A 19,769-nucleotide genomic window follows, 5' to 3' on the forward strand; every position below is an offset into this window, starting at 1 on the left:
TTAGTCAATAGTCACACTGTTCTTGGATAGTAAAGGGACAGAACTGACTCGGGGACAGCCAACTTTCCAATCTATATGCTATATTACAAAATGAGGGTTTACTTAACAGAGAGGAAAAACAGGGTTTAGTGTTCTATATTTCTGTGATTTAATTAAGTGTTTAACATTGTAGAAATAGACTAAAACAATTGGGGGACAAGTAAACAGTTCTACTTAGCTTTTAATCAGTTAGCTGACTCTGACTAAAGACAAGGATCTAATGCATAAGACAGTAAGAGAATCTCAGGTTTTGACTTCTTATATCTCTAGAGCAAGTATTGGCAAAATAATAGCTCAAAGAACAAATCAGATTCACCACATGTTTTGGCAAATCCTATGAGTTAAAAACTAGTTTTTACATTTTAACAATAATTAAATAGAAGAATATATTTTACAACACAAAAATTATATGAATCTGGTGTGGTGGTACAGACTCCAGCACTTGGGAGCTTGCTAAATTCAAGGTTAGGCCTGGGCTTGAACTGGGCTTACACAGAGAGACTGTCTCAAAAGAGAGTCTCCAAAAACAAACAAACAAACAGTTTTACTAGATGGAGCCAAGCTTACTTACTCACATTCTCCACGGATGTATTTGCAGTTCAACAGCAAACTGAATGGTTTATAAAACCAAAGCCATTTGCTACCTGCTCTTAATGGAATGACTGCTAAGCCCTGCCCCCTGCTGTTCAGTTCAGAAGTCACCAGCTACATATGAGCTATTAGGGCACTGAAGATACAGTGACTGAACAAATGAGGCTTTACTTAAAATTGAATTCAAATTTAAACAGAGTGTGGCCAGTGGCTACCATATTAGACAGCACAACTCTAGGGAACCACCTGCTTCTGCATCCCAAATGCTGGGACTAAAGGCGTGCAACCACCATGTCCAACTAGACTCTTCTTAAGTCTAATGTGTGCTTTTCTACTCATGCCCAGAACTTCTTTCCTGACACATCTCTCTGTGGATTTGGGTACCCCCTTCTCCCCCCTTTTCCCTGACTCTAATCTCAGGTACTTTTTACTGGGATTTGTTTCTGGGCTATCCCATCTTCACAACTGAAATTCAACATCCTGTCAGTTTACATTTCCTCTCTTGTGTTCACACACGTAAATGGACATTTATTCAAGTTCATTGTGACGAGGATGGCACTGCGGCTGTGTTCTTTTTTCTCTGCAGGAGAGAAGTAGAAAAGCTCTCTGCAGGCTGCATCCCTTGCTGCCTTGGAGCTGTTGGTGTGGATCGCCTCCTCCCAAACGCATTCACAGAAGCTGAGAATAGCAGATGTATGCTTGCTATTTGAATCTCAAGGAAGAAAATATCCTTTATCACTGGACTGACTTCCGTCCTCCCGGCCTGACAGACCCAAGTTAGCTGATTTCTCCAGATTAGTGGCTGAGCTGGTCAAGTGAACAGCCCCATGCCATCTAATCGTGGCTAGGCCCCACATGGCATTAAACAAATCCTCTAAATTAAATGGCCACCACATGAATGGGCTACAAGAGAGACAGTAATTAAAATGGAAAAGATTAAGTGTCATAAATCATAGAAGCCCGTAACTATACTTATTTGTAAATGTAATCTTTGAAGTGTCTCACATTTACATGCTAGGGGGAAAATGGGTTTACAATAAAATTCCAGTTTAAAAAGAAAAGACAGGACACTTAGTTCTCTGTATTAGCTAAAGAAGAAGAAAAAAAAATCCAAATTCTTTTTCTTTTTTCCTGTGTGACAGGGCTTACTATATAGCCTTTACTGGCCTGGAACTCAGAGACCACTTGCCTCAGCCTCCTGAGTGCTGGGATTAAAGATGTATACTCCCATATCTGGCCAAATTCTTAACTATTCTAAGTACTTCTCTAAGGATAAGATCTCATCAACTCTAATAATTTCTGATATGCACTATTATGAGCTCAAATAAAGGAAACTGAATCTTGTCTGGAAAAAAAACAAAAAAAGCCATTTCCTTTACTGTATAAATTAATGGCATCTTAATTCAGTCATTCAAAAGGGAACACAGAAGCAGCAACAGAAAAGCAACTCAGAAACTCAGAACTTCCTTAGGCAAAACTACCCCAGTGTAACAGGGCCAGAGAGAAGTGTCATAATACACCACAGGCTATTCTTGGACAAGTTTGGACTCAGGCTACTAAGAGTTTCCATCCGACTTTAAATTATACTATTCATCAGTGAGCAACTGAGGGCCATCTACCCGCAAGCTTCTCCCACACTTCCTCCCTTGGGTCTCAGCAAACAGAAGAGAGACCTTATACTACCACTACCATGTGAACCAAAGACAGACTTTCTCAGCCTAACCATGAAAAGGAGAAGTTTCCAAGTAGTCCTGCCATTTATTTATGTGGTTCTGGCTGTGTATTTGAGAAGCTGAGGTGGGTTCTCACAAACTTGCAAAGCTTGGGCTGAGGAGGTAAGCTGTTGACATTCCTGACTTTTTTCTTTTAAGGTGTGCACACAAATTATCCACATAGACAAAGTAATCTATACTCTTCTGTACAAAGGCTGTCTTCAAATAAAAGAGCAGAGAACCCCCCTTCCTTGTCTTTTCTCATTCTATCTTTCAACTTTATTTTGATATTAAGAGAGCCAGACAATTTCAGCATAGAATTTGAGGTGCTACTGCTTGGTAAACTATTAACTACAAAATAAACACAGTTTTGCCTTCAACAATGGTAGGGTTTCCAAGAGGCCAAAAAGACATCTCTGAGGTTAGTACATGCCATTAACTGTCTTCTTCCACTTTCCACACAGAGGTCCAGCAGAACAAGCGAGGGTACTGCCTGTGTGCACCACTAGGACTGGGATCTGATAGGGCTTCCCTGGGAATCCAGAGGGGTCAGTCCCCATAGGACCAATGCTATGCAACAAGCAGTTCACAGCTGAGTGAGCATTGATGTGGACCGAGTGGAGGCATTTCAATGCAAATAAATGCTGAATATGTAGGATTAAAGAAAGGGAAATCAATCTTTTTCATAATACAAGGTACTGTTTTTTTCTTTCTCACTTGCTCTTTCTTTTTTAAGTCAAGCACACAAACTGTTGGAGAGAGTCCAACATCCCCAGTGTGGTCGTAGTGTTTTAAAGAGCAGAACATTTAAAATCATGAACTTCCTAGGACCCAGCAACTGAGATCCCAGGAGCACTTTAGAAGAGCCTCAGAAACAAGTGATTCCTGAGAAGGGTTAAAGGGACCAGTGAAAAATCTCACTTCAAACCAATCCTTATTTTTCCAGGCATGGCTTTCAGGATATTTATAGTTTTAAAAAGGCTTGCTTTCCACATTAGAGGGCTTTTTGATGTATTTACCAAAGGATTGTATTTCTAGTTTTTCTCTAATTGTCCCATCTACATGATACTTTTGCAAACAACACTAACAAAATAAACAGGGCAGCTTCAGGCTGCATTAGCAGGTGGCTTCCTCACTTCCCAGTCTAAGCCATATTTTCAAACTAAAGCACAAAGAAATATGTCTTCATGTTATCTTTTCCAGAAAGAAAGAAAACCTGCTAAGGATGGGAACTCTAGCTTCCACTCTGAGAGACTTGGTTAGAAGCTGAGCATGCCACTATTGATCTACACATTGGCACTTGAGAGGCTTTGGCAGGAGGACTTTGTAAGTTCCAGGCAAGCCTGGGTCACAGAATGAGACCCAGTCTCAAGATGTCAAAAGCAGAACATTTGGTAAGAACATTCTCACTTCATCACAGGCTTATATTAAACAAAGACTCCTCCATCATCCTAATATTCTCCATTCTATTATTTTGAGAAAAAAAATTAAATTCAAAGAGTCTCTTGTAAAAATGTTAATATATGTTAAGATTTTCCTAATTACAAATACAAATCTCACAGAGGAAAATAATTTCCAATTTGTTCCTTCCTGTTTTGAATTTAGTTCTGAGGAAAATGTCAAAGACCTAGAATTTTTAAAATGAGTTTTTATAAATAACATATTTAAAGATTTTTGACCCACTACATAAAGAATCCCATCCTTTAAGAAAAAAATATACAGATTTGGTAAGAGTTTAAATTCTCAGAGACCGAAGCCTGGTGCCAAGCCTTTTAGCTTTCTACTGCTTCCATCCCAAAGGACCAGCGGATAGCAATTTAGTACACAAGACTCCACTATGTTGTATAGTTCCTTTTTTCCTGGGTCAGACAGCTTTATTCTGCTTCATTAACCCCTTCTTTGCTCCTTGATGGATCTTGGAATCCAGTTTCCCTGTAAGAGAAAAAAGAAGTCTCACTCATTATTTATTTTTATATTTGCATTGCAAATCTTTCCTGGCCTCCTAGGTCTTCTGGTTACTGTGTTCCTGTCACATTCAATTATCTTGCTTCAGGACGCTGGACATTTCCAAACTTCAGGGTTTTATTTTCTAAGAAGAAAGCAGTGGGAATACTGTAGACATAGACAGACAAACATACACAGACACACAGACACACACATACACACACACACACATTTATCTAAAGAATTTAAGTAGCTAATATTTCTAACTTTGTAGGTTATGATGTGTGATACTAACATAAATTTTCTAAAGATCACAGACCTGTAGATAAACAGAAAAGAAGAAAGGACAGGGGCATGCTATACAGAAATGCACTTCACACAGTAGGAGACCCATTCCTCTGACCTGTTAACTAGCTGAGTACAAAGCATGAACCTCCCTCACAGTGGGAAAAGCGGTTCAACTCATCCTTTTGCTGTCTCATACTTAATAGGGGGAGTGACCTGAGGCAGTGGAGTAGAATCCACATAAATGCTTTCCTGACAGAGGGTCCCTATCACCAGCTAAGGGGGTAAAGGTCATAGATTATATGGCTCTTCTAAGTGTTACACCTAGAAGACAAGCAACCTCAGCGGCTGTCAGGTTTATGCAGAGAGCTGTACTCTGGAAGCAAAGGATCCCATCTATTCGAGAACAGGTTGGTCTACGTAGCAAGTTCTTGGCCAGTAAAAACTATACATAGCATGCCTCTGCTTCAAACAAAATAAATCAAGAAAAAGAAAACAAAAACAAACAAAAAACCAAAATAAAGCCTGCTTGTGTCTCTTTTTTCTTTTTGGTTCTTTTTTTTTTTTCGGAGCTGGGGACTGAACCCAGGGTCTTGCGCTTCCTAGGCAAGCGCTCTACCACTGAGCTAAATCCCCAACCCCTGCTTGTGTCTCAAGTGATCCAAATGAGAAATCCTCCAATGATGTGATCTTGAAACTGATGCCTTGATCTACCAGGATGTAGCTTATTAGTGAAGTGTGAGCTGTCTTTGAAAGCATCTATTTCATGAGGAAAAATTTTCAAGTTCCTATTTAGTCTGAGAAAAAAAAGCTTAAAAATTTATTTTTTTCCCTCAAAAAGCCTCATTTAGGTCAACAGTGATGACGATGCTATGCTACTAATATAGAAAAGCTTCATGCAGAGTCCTGGTACAGGGCAGCCTGGCACGCTGTGAGCACATACCCAGCAGCACTGCTACTCAGAGGTTGCTTCTTTTCACTTGTTGAGCAATCGGATGTGACAGAATGAACTCTCACTAGAAGCTGGTTAATACCTGTATGAACCAGACAAGTCATTCAGCCTCTCTGGATTTCAATGGCCTCATTTGTCCAATTACGATAAGAATGCGTGTTCTAACTGCTGCACAAGGAGCCTGGGAGAAAACCAGCCTCAGCCCTGCACGTTCCTTTAGGTCTCTTTCCCTAGTTTTTCAGGGCTGCACCTGCTTCTAGAACAGCAGTACACCTTTTTCTGTGCTACCCAAATGCTATCCATAATGTCACAACACCGTTGATTGTAATTTGGGCTTTAGAATGTGGGCATTCCCAGTGACTTAGTTCTTTCATCCCATAGGCCGCCTCACTGGGCATGTGAATGTGACAGCAAGCTGGCAAAGAGCCCTATCTCAAGACAGATTTTCTTTTGTCTCCCTCACAACACTGAAGGGACTGTCAACTGGTAGGTGGTCAATAAACACTTTCATCAAATAAATTCAACAGAGGTGGGAACAGAAGGGCCAGTTCAAGGCTAGACTTAGCTCCGTAGTGAATTAAAGACCAACGGGGATCATATGAGACCTCGTCTCAAAGACAAAACAAACAACCACAAAAAACAAACGGAAAAAGGCAACTAACACAGATTTTAAATCCTCACTAAAACAGAGTCCACTAAGTAACACAAAGCAGCAGATAAAAGGTGGTGGTACAGAGTGAGATTCGAGTAAGTATCAAGTCTTCTTCCGGCTTTTACGACACACTAATGTGAGAATCTGGGATCTACTGAAGTCTCCAGATATCCAGTTCTCAGTATTGCCTTGGGTTTTTTTTTTTATTTTAGGCTTGTTCCTCAGATTTCCTCTAGCTGTGTAAGGATATCACCTCGTCATTTCCATTCTTCAATTTATTTTCAACTAACAGGAGAAAACAGACTACACCCTACTTAACGACCCTTTTTAGTGCCATGATATTGTGTCCTAAAAATGAAATATAAATTGGAAATTTGTTCCTGAGGCAATTGGATAAAGTAAAAGGAACAGAAAAACAGCCAGAAAGATGAGAAAAAAAGCAATTTCTGAGTTGGTGTGGTGTCTCACACCTGCAATTGTAATTCTCTAGGGAGTGAGGCAGGAGGGTCTTGAGTTCAAGGTCAGTCTAGGTTTTACAATGCAGCTGAAGTCAGCTTAGACCACACACTAAGACCCTAGAGATTCTATCTCAAAAAATGCAAGCACAGGGGCTGGAGAGATGGCTCAGTGGGTAGGAGCACTGGCTGTTCTTCCAGAGGACCCAGGTTCAATTCCTAGCACCCACATGGCAGCTCACAACTGTCTGTAACTCTAGTTCCAGGGGATCTGATACCCTCACACAGACATACATGTAGTCAAAACACCAGTGCACATAAAATAAAAATAAATAAATCTTAAAAAAACAAAACAAAACAAACAACAACAACAAAAACCCCACAAACTAAACTTGCCTAGTTTGATCTTGGAAGCTAAGCAGGGTCAAGCCTGGTTATTACTTGGCTGGGAATAACTGAGAATATCTGGTTCTATAGGCTTTAATTAATTAATTAGATTAATTAATTACTTGAATCTAAACCCTCAAAACTTTCCTAAACCTGATTACTTAGCACAAAATCAAAAGGAGTGGGTAAAACCTAATTCATAGAATTGTTGAGATTATGGTTAACATGTGCTTTCTATAGACCAAGCACACTAAGACATTTAATTAACTAATTAAAATAATAATTGTCTCTGTATTTGTGGCGCTTTGGCTCTAGAATCCTCACAAATATAAAACTCCATAGGTATTTTATGAGTCCCTTACATGAAATGGTATGAGGCTTACATGCATTCTATATCTTCTTGTATAATTTAAATTCTCATTATAGATTGTCATACTTAATACAATACAATGTAAATGCTTTGTGAATAACATTTATTATTTTTAAAAGATCTTTTATTTTATGTGAGTGTTTTTGCCTGTGCGTATGTATATGTACCACATGTGGGTTTGGTGCCCACAGAGTCCAGAAGAAAGTGTGAGATCCCCAGATCCCCTGGAATTGGAGTTCCAGCTTTGAGCTGTCATGTGTGCTGGGAATGGAACTTCTATCCTCTGCAAAATCTCTTAACTTGGGCTGGAGAGATGGCTCAGCGGTTAAGAGCACCCGACTGCTCTTCCAGAGGTCCTGAGTTCAATTCCCAGCAACCACATGGTGGCTCACAACCATCTGTAAAGAGATCCGATGCCCTCTGTATCTGAAGACAGCTACAGTGTACTTATATATATAATAAATAAAATAAATCTTAAAAAAAAAAAATCTCCTAACTTAGCCAGGTGTTTTGTCACATTATCCCAGTACTCGGGAAGCATTAAAGAAAGCCAGACTAGTGTCAGCAATCTGTGAACTCTTAACAACCTTTCATATCTGTAACATCTAACCACATGACGATTAAAAGAATCAACTCTTAAGCCAACTGGGTTAAAGCAAGGAACTCAGGCTTCTTACAGAGGAGGCAGCCTTACCTTTTATTTTTCATTGTTTGTATGTATGCACGTATGTATGTTCTATGTATGTATATATGTATGTGTACACTGTATGTGTATGTATGATCATGCATGCCATTGTAACACTGTGTACATGTAATCAGGACTCAATCCTTTCCTTCCACCAAATAGAGATTGAACTTGAGTTTTCAGGCTTGTCAGTAGCACCCTTACCAGCGGAGTGACCACTATATCCTAGAGCCTAGTTCTTCTAAGATGTGGATTCTAACCTTAGCATTATAGTATACATCTATAATCTTGGCATTCTGAAGGTAGAAACAGGAGTTCAAGATCATCCTCAGCTATCCAGAGAGTTTAAGGTCAGCCTGGGCTACCTAAGACTGTCATAAAGACTTGGGTTAATATAGTGAACATATATCACATTCTCTTCAGAGTAGTAATAATGTTTAGTTTTTTGTGTTTTTTCAATATTTTTACATTTAATACATAAAGCATTTCAGTACTCAACATATCTATAATCTCAACACTTAAAGAGAGTGAGGCAGGAGAATTGCTTTGAGTTCTATGCTAGTTTGGACTACATATAGTGAGACTGTCTCAAAACAAAACATACCAAATCATATGAAACAGATGAGCAAGAAGTTACAAGGGGGAAAAGTGTTAGTCATGATTCCTATAACTCTCATAGAGATTTTCATGTGTTTTGTAAGATATAATGCAGTATTTTAAATTTGGGGCTGGAGAGATGGCTCAGTGATTAAGAGCACTGGCTGTTCTTCCAGAGGATGGGGTTCAATTCTCAGCACCCACATGGCAACTCACAACCACCTATAACTCAGGCTCCAGGGGATCTGATACCCTCGCATAGACACACATTCAGGCAAACACCAATGCACATTAAACAGTCTCAGGCTGGCCAGCAGACCAGGTTCAAGACTTTTGTCACTATTGGGGACTACAATGGTCACAATGGAGTTGGTGTTAAGTGCTCCAAGGAGATAGCCGCTGCCACCCGAGGGTCCAGCATCTTGGCCAAGTTCTCCACTGTCCCTGTGCTACTGGGGGAACAAGATTGGCAAGCCCCATAAGTCTGTGCAAGGTGACAGGCTGCTGTGGCTCTATGCTGGTACGTCTCATCCCTCCCCACAGAAGAACTGGCATTGTCTCTGCTCCTGTGCCCAAGAAGCTACTGAGGACGTCCAGTATAAATGACTGCTACACATCAGTGGCTGCACTGCTACCCTGAGCAACTGTGCCAAGGCCACCTTTGATGCCATCTCTAAGACTTACAGCTGCCTGACCTCTGACTTCTGGAAAGAGACTGTTCTCCTTATCAGGAATTCACTGATCATCTTGTGAAAACCAACACCACAGTCTCTCTGTTCAAGGATTCAAGCTCCAGCTGTGCCTACCTACCACATAAGGGTTTTTATACAAGAAAAATAAAGTGAATTAAATCTGTTTAAAAATAATAATAAAATGGGGCTGGAGAGATGGCTCAGCGGTTAAGAACACTGACTGCTCTTCCAGAGGTCCTGAGTTCAATTCCCACCAACCACATGGTGGCTCACAACCATCTGTAATGGAATCTGATGCCCTCTTCTGGTCTGTCTGAAGACAGTGACAGTGTACTCATACATAAAATAAATAAATCTTAAAAAGGAAAAGAGATTTCTTAAGTCTTAAATAAAATAAAAATATTGAGACAGAAGCTCATGAACTTCAGACTGGCCTACCAGGTTTCTTTTCTTTTTTTGTTTTTGTTTTTTGTTTTAGAAACAAGGTGTAATTGTAGCAGCACAGGAGACTGCTCTGGAAATCCCTAAGTAGTGTGATAACCACGAACTTCTGATCCTCAAACCTCTACTCTCCTTAGTGTTGGGTTTACTGACACCCAATTAGCCATTTTCTGTAGTGTTTTGTTTTGAGTCCCACTTATACAGTACCAGCTATCTTCACACTTACAGTCCTACCTCCTCCTCCCAAATGCTGAGATTACAGACTGCAGTAGCAAGTCTAGCTCACTGATAAGTAACATGTAATGTGTTGGGGTCCTGCACAAAAAGTTTAGAGCAGTTTGCTATCGTGCCAATAATTATACACCAAGGTATACTTTGAAAAGCCATAGTATAATAAATATATCATTAATGCTATTGATAAACATAATTTTCCCAACACCAAGTAGAACACTAAATACAAAAGAATGGTATTTGAGATCATCAAAGATGATGACTTACAGATTTTAGGATTTCCTTTAATAGGGAACTTCACAACCATTTCCTGGGGATTTTTGCAGATGAAGACAAATGGAGAGTCAGACTCTTGACTGATGTCCGGGAACTGGAAAGAAAAACATTCAGGCTGGTTGAGACAAATGTGCTCTCCAGTTCACAGACCAGGAGGACTGTGCTCAACAAACAAGAACAGACCTCTACCTTTCTGCAACTCTTAACATGGTAGTACACAGGCTGTTGCCCGCCATCTCTGGCTTCCAAGAGTAGAATCGGCTTCACAAACAAAGGATGATTGAAATTTCTCAAAGAGATTGAGAACTGACTGTTCTTTTAACACAACCAGTCATGAGAGTCAGGGATGTTGGGCAGCACCCTAGGTTCAACCCAATGGAAGCTCTGGAAGACTTGAGGAAATTAAAGCATTTATGGAAATTCTGTCAGAAACAGTATACACAACCCTATTCTTACTAAGGGGAAGGAAGATGATTTATTCTGAAAGGTTTGAGCATGTAAAGGCTGTTCAGCTGGGTATATTCCAGACCTGCTTAGGGAGAAAGGTAAGCAATAGGACTTTCTGAAAAAAGTCATGCCACAAAACTAATTTTCTTGTATAGTTAAAAGAGTGGTAATTTTTTAAAATTTTTGTATGCAAAAGCAGACATAACCTAAAGTAAGACTCTGCCAGCTACATAATGACAGATTAGGGAACTATTATGGGTTGGCAGAAATATTCTCTAGCAATGCCCAGATGATCTGATTTTCATTATTTCTTATCTTAGGATGTCTATCGTGCAGCATGTGTGATAAGTGACTGATAGGCATCTCGGTCACACTTAGTTACCACACAAGCTCTTTTCCCAGTAACTACTATGAAAAACAGAACTTTATTTCTTATTTTCTTAGTCACCTTTTAAGATCTACCCTCTCTGGTTGGAGAGATGGCTCAGTGGTTAAGAGCACTGACTGCTCTTCCAGAGGTCCTGAGTTCAATTCCCAGCAAGCACATGGTGGCTCTCAACCATCTGTAATGAGATCCGATGCCCTCTTCTGGTGCGTCTTAGGACAGCTACAGTGTACTCATACATAAAATATAAACTTAGTATCAAGTATCAGTCACAAACAACATACTTATAAACAAAATGGAAATATTTGCAGTAAAGGAGCTGGGAGGATAGATTAGTAGGCACACTGAGTGGAGTGGGACAGAGACTCACTCATGCAGCTCACTGTGAGCTTACGTCTGTGAGCTCCAGGTTCTCAGAGGATTAACTCTCAAAAAGCTGAAGAGGAACTGAAGAAGACTACCAATGTGTGTAGGCCAAGGGACAAGTTTTGTGAGCTGGTTCTTGCCTTCTACCTTGTTTCAGGGCAGGGTCTTTCTTGTTACTTCTGTTGCTGAACAGCATTCTCTCTTCTCACCTTAGGAATGCTGGCACTGTGACTGTGGATGTGAGCTACCACATCGAGCTTTATGTGGTGATGGAACTCAGGTGATTGTGATTGTGTTACAAGCCTCTACCTACTGAACTACCTCCCTGGCCTGCATTTATTTACATATTTTCAAATCTTATTTATTTATGTTTGTTTGTTTGTGAGACAGGGTCTCTTTACATATCCCTGGCTATTCTGGGCTCACTTGTAGACCAGGTTGGCCTCCAACTCACAAAGGTCCATCTGCTTTTGGAGTGCAGGGGTTAAAGGTGTGCACTTCCGCACCCAGCTGTTTTTAACCTGCTATAGAACTACTCCTGTAACGGTCACTGCTAACCTCCATGTTGCTAAATTAAATGATCAGCTCTCAGTTTTATCTTAATTATGCTATCCTGGAAAATCTGACAGGCTGTCTCTGCCTCTCCAGTAAATGCTGGAATTAAATTAGGGATGTGCTATCACACCTGGCTAGCCCATTTATTTAGCATATATATTTTTATGGTGTTAGGGATCAAATCCAAAGCCTCGCATATGGTAAGCAAATGCTCTAGCATTGAGCTACATTCCTAGCCTGACAAATTTCTATTCCTCTGTCTTAAACATGATCCCCACTTAACTTCCAAAGTATCATTTTCTTCCTAGTTTTCCTATTTTTTGGCTGTTTTTCATCTTCCAGCCTTAGCTGCATTTACAATCGTGTTGCTCTCCTTCAGTGTAACAGCAATCTTTCCAAGGTCCTGCAAATGCAAATCAAAACACAAGGAGGATGGTTCAGCGGGGCAAGATACTTGCTGCACTGCTAAACCTAACGCCCCGAGTTTCAGCACACACAGTGGAAGAGGACAACTCCAGGTAAAGTTGTTCTCTGACTTCCAAGCATGCCCTGTGACATATGCTTCCCACATTCCCACATACAAGGAGTGTGTGTGTGTGTGTACCCATGCACACACAAATCACCACAATGAGATACCATTTCATACTAAGATGGCCTACATGTGACAAAAGCAAGAACCAAAAGGTGGCACAGGTATGAGGAGGCAGATCCCTGCTGCATTGCTGATGTAAATGTAAAGTGCCACAGCCACAGAGGAAAACAGTTCGAAAGCTCCTCAAAAGGTTCAGCAGAGATTTATCATTATCCCCAGCAACAGAAAAGAAACTGAAAGCATCTCAGATGGCTACTTGCACACTAATGTTCTAAGCAACACCAACAGCGCTATAACAGCTGAATAAAAAAATATTAAGACTCTACCTCCATCAGAGTATTTTCCAGTTTCCAATCTGAGAAAGACAGGAAATGCTGAGACATTCTACAACATGAGAAAACTATGGAAGCATGGTAAATGAAATAAGACATAAAAAGACAGATTCTGCATGATAAAAAGGTAATTAGAACAGGCAAAGTCACATGGATAGGAAGTAAAATAGGAGCAGTTAGCTGGATAAGAGGGTAAAAAGCAAGCATCGCACACAAAGGTAGAGGATGGGTGTGATGGCGCACACCTTTGATCCCAGCACTTAAGAAGCAGAGGCAGATGGATCTTTATGAGTTTTAGGCCTACCTAATTCATATACAGAATTCCAGGATACAGACTGTCCATAAATGAATGAATGTATGTATGTATGTATGTATGTATGTATGTATGTATGTATCAAATAAATAAGTAAATGTAGCAAAGATACTAGGTGCCCTCTTATTTTGTATAAAGTTGCCTTATAACCTCCACACAAACACCATGATTTATATGCTTGTGCATATGCAAGCACATATGGTGGAAGGAAGGAAGGAAGGAGAGAGAAAGGGCTGGAGAGATAGGACCTAAGTTTGGCTCCCAGCACCAAGGTAGCACACATCTGCCTGTGACTCCAGTTCCAGGTTATCCAACATTGTCTTTTGACTTTCATGGCTCCTGTACATAGGTGGTGTACATACATACACTCAAATTTTAAAAAAGAAATGAAACATTTTTTTTAAAAATGAAAATAAGTGGCTGGGCATAGTTTAACTCCAGTACTAGGAAGGCAGGTGGATCTCTGTGAGTTCGAGGCCAGCCTAGTCTACTAAGTGAGTTCTAGGACAGTCAGAACTACTTAAGTGAGACCCTGTCTCGTAAACCAACTCTCTCCCCGAAACAAAAAAGTGAGCTAGCGGTTATATCAGGGAGTGAGAGGGGAGAGGGGGGCGACTATGATTTAGTAGGTGTGGGTTGGTGGTTAGGATATCAGGCAGTGACAGTAACTATACTCCATTATGAACATATTTAATGTCATTGAACCGTAACACATAAATATGCTTAAAATGGAAAAGATTTTCTTCTATAAAGTTTATCACAATAAAAGTAAAAGGTTAAGAGCTCAGGTTAGGTGCTGCAGAACTTGGTTAGGGGTTAAGGGTACCTCCTGCTCTTTCAGAGGACCAGAATCTGCTTCTAGCACCAACATCAGGCAGGTCCAGGGGCTCTAACACTCACTTCTGGCCTCTACAGGCACCTGCACACATGACATACATATACATTTAAAAACCACTTCTCTAATGTTCTGTGAAACAACTCAAAGAAGCAATAGGATGAATATTTAAACATAATCCAAAGATATACTAATTTGATATTTATGTGCTGAGAAATGATGGTAGAAAAACAAATTTTTATTTTCCATAATTAAAGTGTTTCTAAAACAGAAAAAAAAAAAAAAACACTTCCTATGGATAGTAAGAACACTGTAATTCAGAAGAGAGCAGTCTGGTGTCTGAGTAAAGAAGATCCAGGCAGCACTGGTAAACCTTGTATAGTGTGTCAAGCACAACACAAACTGTGTACCAAGGCTATGGTGAACTTATTTGATACAGCAATGGATGAGGTCTGCCAGAAACAGCTATATTCATGTGAATTTTAATTAATTTCTGGCATTTTCAATTCAGAAACCTTTTATATTGTTAAATTTCTCTCAGCTCCACATTCACTTTCATATCCCCAAAAGGAGGGGCTGTGACCCAAATCATCAGAAGTCGAGTTTGCCTCTGTACCTGGCTTCCTAGAATGTTTTAAAGCCTTACTACAGGGCTTCATCATGTTCTTCCTTTAGGACTTTGTCCAAATGTCAATTCTGACATAAATCTCTCCCGTCCCCACAATTTTAAAAATCAGCAGTAGAGTGCTTGCCAAGTACACACAAGGCTCTGGTTCAATAACCAGCACCAACAAAAATAAGTAATTAAAACAAAATGAAATCACAGCACCAATTGCCCTATAAATTTAGCACTTTGAACCTCTTTCCTACCTATCTTTTCCCATAGTACTTACCATGATGTGATAACATAAATTATTTATATTTTTTGTTTCCCTTTACCAAGATGAAAGCTTCAAAAGGGCAGACATTTCCACACCCCACCCCTGGAGGGGTAGGGATGGCTCAGTGCCTAAGAGCATTTGCTGTGAAGGAAACGGGGCTAGGAAAGCTTCAAGTTTAGTGGGAGACTGTCTCAGAAGATAAGACTGATAGAGGAAGACACCAGATGTCCTCTGCTCTCCCTCTGCTAGGACCAGACACAGCATATATTAGGCAATCAGTGAATAACTGTTGAATACTGTTGGCATCGAGGGGCAGCTGGGATCATGGGCCCTTTACCACAACTTCCACTGAACTTGAGAGTGTTCACAAGAAATAGAAATGAGGAACAAAGCAGTCCACAGACGGAGGCCTATCTATTATGGGAGAGATTACTATGCCTTGTCACATTCACTAAAGAGAAGCCCATTTGGATAAGCCTTGTATCTCCCAAGAACATAACCCTTGTCCTTGAGGTCTGGACACTAAGGACCACACTACAGACACATTAAGGGATACTTAGTTGGCCCTGGTAATGTGGGCCTCTAATCCCAACTACTGGGAAGGTTGAGGAAGGCAAGTACAAGTTCAAGGTCTGCCTGGGCTGTAGAGAGAGTTCAAAGAGAGCTTGGGCAACTCAGTGATACTGTATCAAAATGAAAAAGTATAAGCGAGGTTGGGGATATAGCTCAAAGGTGATCTACCAGCATGCAAAATGCCCTTGGTTCAATGCCCAACACTGTGGAGGGGAAAAAAAAGGGCTTTGTATCTCTGGTCGAGATTTACAAAGAAGCAAAAGCAGCAGGCTCAGCGAGAATCAATCATCAGGGGTAACAAAGAGCACAAATACGCTCTAATGCCACATGCAGCTCAGATGCTACGTTTAAGGGTCACTGACAGAGCATAATAAACAGGTCAGGAAGTAGGAGCTGTATAATGAAGGAACAACCCAACGTTGGCCAAAGACTCTGGTCTAGAGAGACTTCTCTCTGGAGTTCCAGCCAGAGGAGGGCTACCTCTCTTTCATGCCTCATAACTTTCATAGCTGTCTAACACAACAGGTAATTAACTGCCAAACAGCTATTTCTTCTCCTCTCTGGGGAAACTGTTCACTGGTCATTTAGAAAACATTTCTTTAGTCATTTTCATAGCAGAGAGGAAAAAGGTTAGTACTATCTTTGGCAACTACTACTGATTTAGAGCCAAATAAAAATTTCTGCCAAACTCATGAAGCCCCCATTTTGTCCTTGTGTTAAAATGATCAGTAACTCGTTAATTATGTCTCTCTTCCCAACAGATCCCCAGGTGAATTTTATATACACATTGCAGAGTGAGTGAGTGAGTGTGTGTGCGTGCGTGCGTGCGTGCGTGTGTGCGTGTGTGTGTGTGTGTGTGTGTGTGTGTGTGTGTGGTGGTGGTGGTGACTTGAGCATGATGGCCAAGCACTATCACTGAACTATAGCTCTAGCCCATGACTTATAGAATCTTTTTCCTGTCTCCTGATGACAAACAGCAAAAGCAAACACTTAAGAAACAGTTCACATACACCACCACCCCACCCCACACATGTGTAGCAGATGCACAGTTTGGTCTTCATGCAGGTCCCCAACAACTGGAGTAAGAGCTGTCCCTGAATCTGTTGTCTGTCTGTGGATTCCATTCCCCTACCTGGACTGCCAAGTCTTGTCTCAGGGGGAGAGGGTGTGCCTTGTCCTGCAATGACTTGGTAAGCCAGTGTGAGGTGACACTCAGGACTTTCCCTCTTCTCAAAGGAGAAGGGGAGGGGAATGGAGGAAGAGCTGTGTATGGGGCGGGGACTGGGAGGAGAAGGGGGCTGATACTGGGATGTAAAATAAATTATTGGTGAAAAAAAGAAGCAATTTATTGACAAGAACATGTATTTGCTGGGAGGAAGGGGCACAACTAGATAATATATGAACCAGGCTCTGAAATCCAGTTAGCTGAAAACTGACTCCAAGATTGAGGTAAGGATGCACAGAAAGGCAGTGTCTGATAAAGATGGCAGCCACAAGCACTGCAGGTCTAAAGAAAGAGAGCATCCTGACAGTAACTGCACCTTTGATAAACATGGCAGGTGTTAGGAATGGCTACAAGCAAGATGTTTTGTTTGTTCGTTTTGTTTTGTTTTTCCCTCTGGGTAGCCCTGGCTGTCCTGGAATTCTCTCTGTTGACTAGGTTGGCCTCAAACTCCTAGTGCTGTGATGAAAGGCATACAACCCAGAAGGATGTATTTTATATGTGTATGAAACTATTAATAAAAAAATAATAATAGTTTTAACAGTAGTTCTCATTTACATTCCCTTCAAAGTGGCTGGTAATCCTAAAACTCTAGAGGTTAACACATCAAAGCCAGGCATGGAAACAAATGCCTGCAATCCCAACATTAGAAAGTAGAAAAAAGGGGCTGGAGAGATGGCTCAGTGGTTAAGAGCTTTGACTGCTCTTCCAGAGGTCCTGAGTTCAATTCCCAGCAACCCCATGGTGGCTCACAACCATCTGTAATGAGATCTGATGCCCTCTTCTGGTATACATGAAGACAGCGACAGTGTACTCACATTCATTAAATAAATAAATAAAAAATAATTAAAAAAAAAAAAAAAAGAAAGTGGAAGCAAGAGGATAAGAAATCCATGGGCAGCACTGGCTAAAGAACAAGTGTGGAGAACACCAGACCTACAGGAGAACATGGCAGTCCAACCAAGCAACTAGCCTGACATCCTGAGGGATGGAACATTACCTTAAAGTTCTGCTCCTTAATCTTCATCCCAGTGCTTGTTATAAGTGACAATATATACTTAATTCTTTTCTTTTTGCTTCATTAGTACTTATTCAATATATGGTTATATAACAAAATATGAGAATAAATTTGCTATGTAACACAGAAGACTAGATGATAAACCAAGATGTCTTCAATAGAATGCCAGAAAGTGAGGCCACAAGTCCTTCTAGGTCAAGCAGCTCACCTCTCCAAAGCCTTGGTTTGTTTGGGGTAAAATTAACCTGTCTCATCAAACACTTGATTCTACCAACACCAGGCCCGTTGTGCTTGTCCCTCTGTTGTCCAACTCTCCTATCATTATCATGAACTAGATCTCTACATGTCCTTACACTGGACTACAGCAGTCTTTCCACCTTCAGAATCTTTCTGTCCGTCTTTCACATTTTGACCAATGAGTTTTCCTTCGGCAGGGTTCTTATCACCTTACTGCTTCATAAAAACTTTCAAAACACTCCTCCACACTTCCCAGCTCACTAGAGAAACAGACCCTCCCTCAGTGCTCCATCATCCTGGACAGTCTACCATCTGACCATAACGACTCCTGTCTGCTGGTGCTTCCTCTTTACTCACATGCTTTGTGAGCCCAACAGATGGGCTTGCCACACTAGCCACGCAGACCCTGACTTCCCGCCCATGCCTTTGCTTCCATTATCTCCTCACCACTTTGGAATGTGCTTTTCTACCAACTACAGAGGACAATTTCAACACCAAATCTCAACTCTATCATCTTTTGCCATTTAGGTTACTCTAAGTTTTTTTTTTTTTCTTTTCTTTTTTTCAGAGCTGCGGACCGAACCCAGAGCCTTGCACTTGCTAGGCAAGCGCTCTACCACTGAGCTAAATCCCCAACCCCAGGTTACTCTAAGTTTTATGTAGGGTAATGATACTTAGTTTAGAAAGTTTTGGTGTTGTTTATTTTGTTTTACTTTATGTATATGGTTGGTTTGTCTGCAAGTATGTCAGTGTACCACTGAGGCCAAATGTTAGAACCCCTGCAACAAGAGCTACAGACATTGTGTACTAACATGTGGGTGCTGGGTACTAAACCCAAGTGTTCTGGAAAAGCAGTCAGTGCTCTTAACCACAGAGCAAATCTCCAATATCTTATTGGGAGGCACAGAACTTGCTTTATGGACCAGTATGGCCTTGAATTTACTTGAGATCCACCTATTTCTAATTCTCAACTGCTGGGATTAAAAAGTGTGTGCTACTGAGCTGGGTAGTGGTGACACATGCCTTTAATCCTAGCACTCAAGAGGCAGAGGCAGGCAGAACTCTGTTAGTTTGAGGTCAGCTTGGTCTATAAAGTGAGTTCTAGGACAGCAAGGGCTACACAGAGAAACCCTGTCTCACAAAAGTGTGCTTCCATGCCTGTCCCAAATTGTCAAGAGGTTTAGGAAATAACATACATGCGCAGGAGTGTAGCACATAGTGATGAGTATGATATTGTTTGTTATTATTATCCAAAGTGAATACAAAGATATGGAATTTCTTCTGACTAGAAATTATATTTTCCCTCCTTCAAGTCCTGAAAAGGTAGTCTCTCCCTCCCTCAGGCCTTGCAGACTCTTAGGTCTCACAATGCTACCAGGCTGGAACTTTGGAATCCTGCAGTCTTCTTGCCTCAGCCTGAAGAATGCTGGCATTATAGGGTTGTACCCCCATGCCCAACAACTTTTGGGCAGAGGCTACGCTAAGTGCTGCAGTACCCGTACAGCATGCTTACTGTGTTTACTCCAGCAACCACAGCAAACACAAAACATACCCATCTTCACTTCCGATCTTAACACACCTATCTAGTAGACTTGCAAACATTCAAGGGCAGAACCTACGGCTGATTTTTATCACTTCCTTTAGTATCTACAATGCTGTTGAACTTATACTGGAAACACAAATATTTATTGATGGGTGGATAAT

At 40.8% G+C, this 19,769-nt stretch overlaps 1 protein-coding gene across 5 annotated transcripts in view; it reads right to left on the bottom strand.

Annotated features, from left to right (window-relative positions):
- Positions 1-3,971: 3,971 nt before the first annotated feature.
- The window catches only part of Trip4 (thyroid hormone receptor interactor 4), an 86,451-nt gene continuing 70,653 nt past the window's right edge, over positions 3,972-19,769 (bottom strand). For 3 of the 5 annotated variants that reach the window (XR_010053965.1, XM_008766281.4, XM_039081508.2), the window contains 2 exons: positions 10,301-10,403; positions 4,183-4,274 (listed from right to left, as the gene is read on the bottom strand). Coding sequence is in view for 3 of the 5 variants with exons in the window: in XM_008766281.4 (XP_008764503.3) it covers positions 4,207-4,274; positions 10,301-10,403 (171 nt within the window). In the remaining 2 variants the exon portion in view is untranslated. Of the gene's footprint in view, positions 4,275-10,296; positions 10,404-11,204; positions 12,466-19,769 lie in introns of those variants that run through there. The other 2 variants (NM_001134981.1, XR_005487825.2) reach the window with 2 other exon arrangements.

The sequence above is a fragment of the Rattus norvegicus genome, chromosome 8 (assembly GCF_036323735.1).
Source record: "Rattus norvegicus strain BN/NHsdMcwi chromosome 8, GRCr8, whole genome shotgun sequence".
In the NCBI taxonomy this organism is placed as follows: domain Eukaryota; kingdom Metazoa; phylum Chordata; class Mammalia; order Rodentia; family Muridae; genus Rattus; species Rattus norvegicus.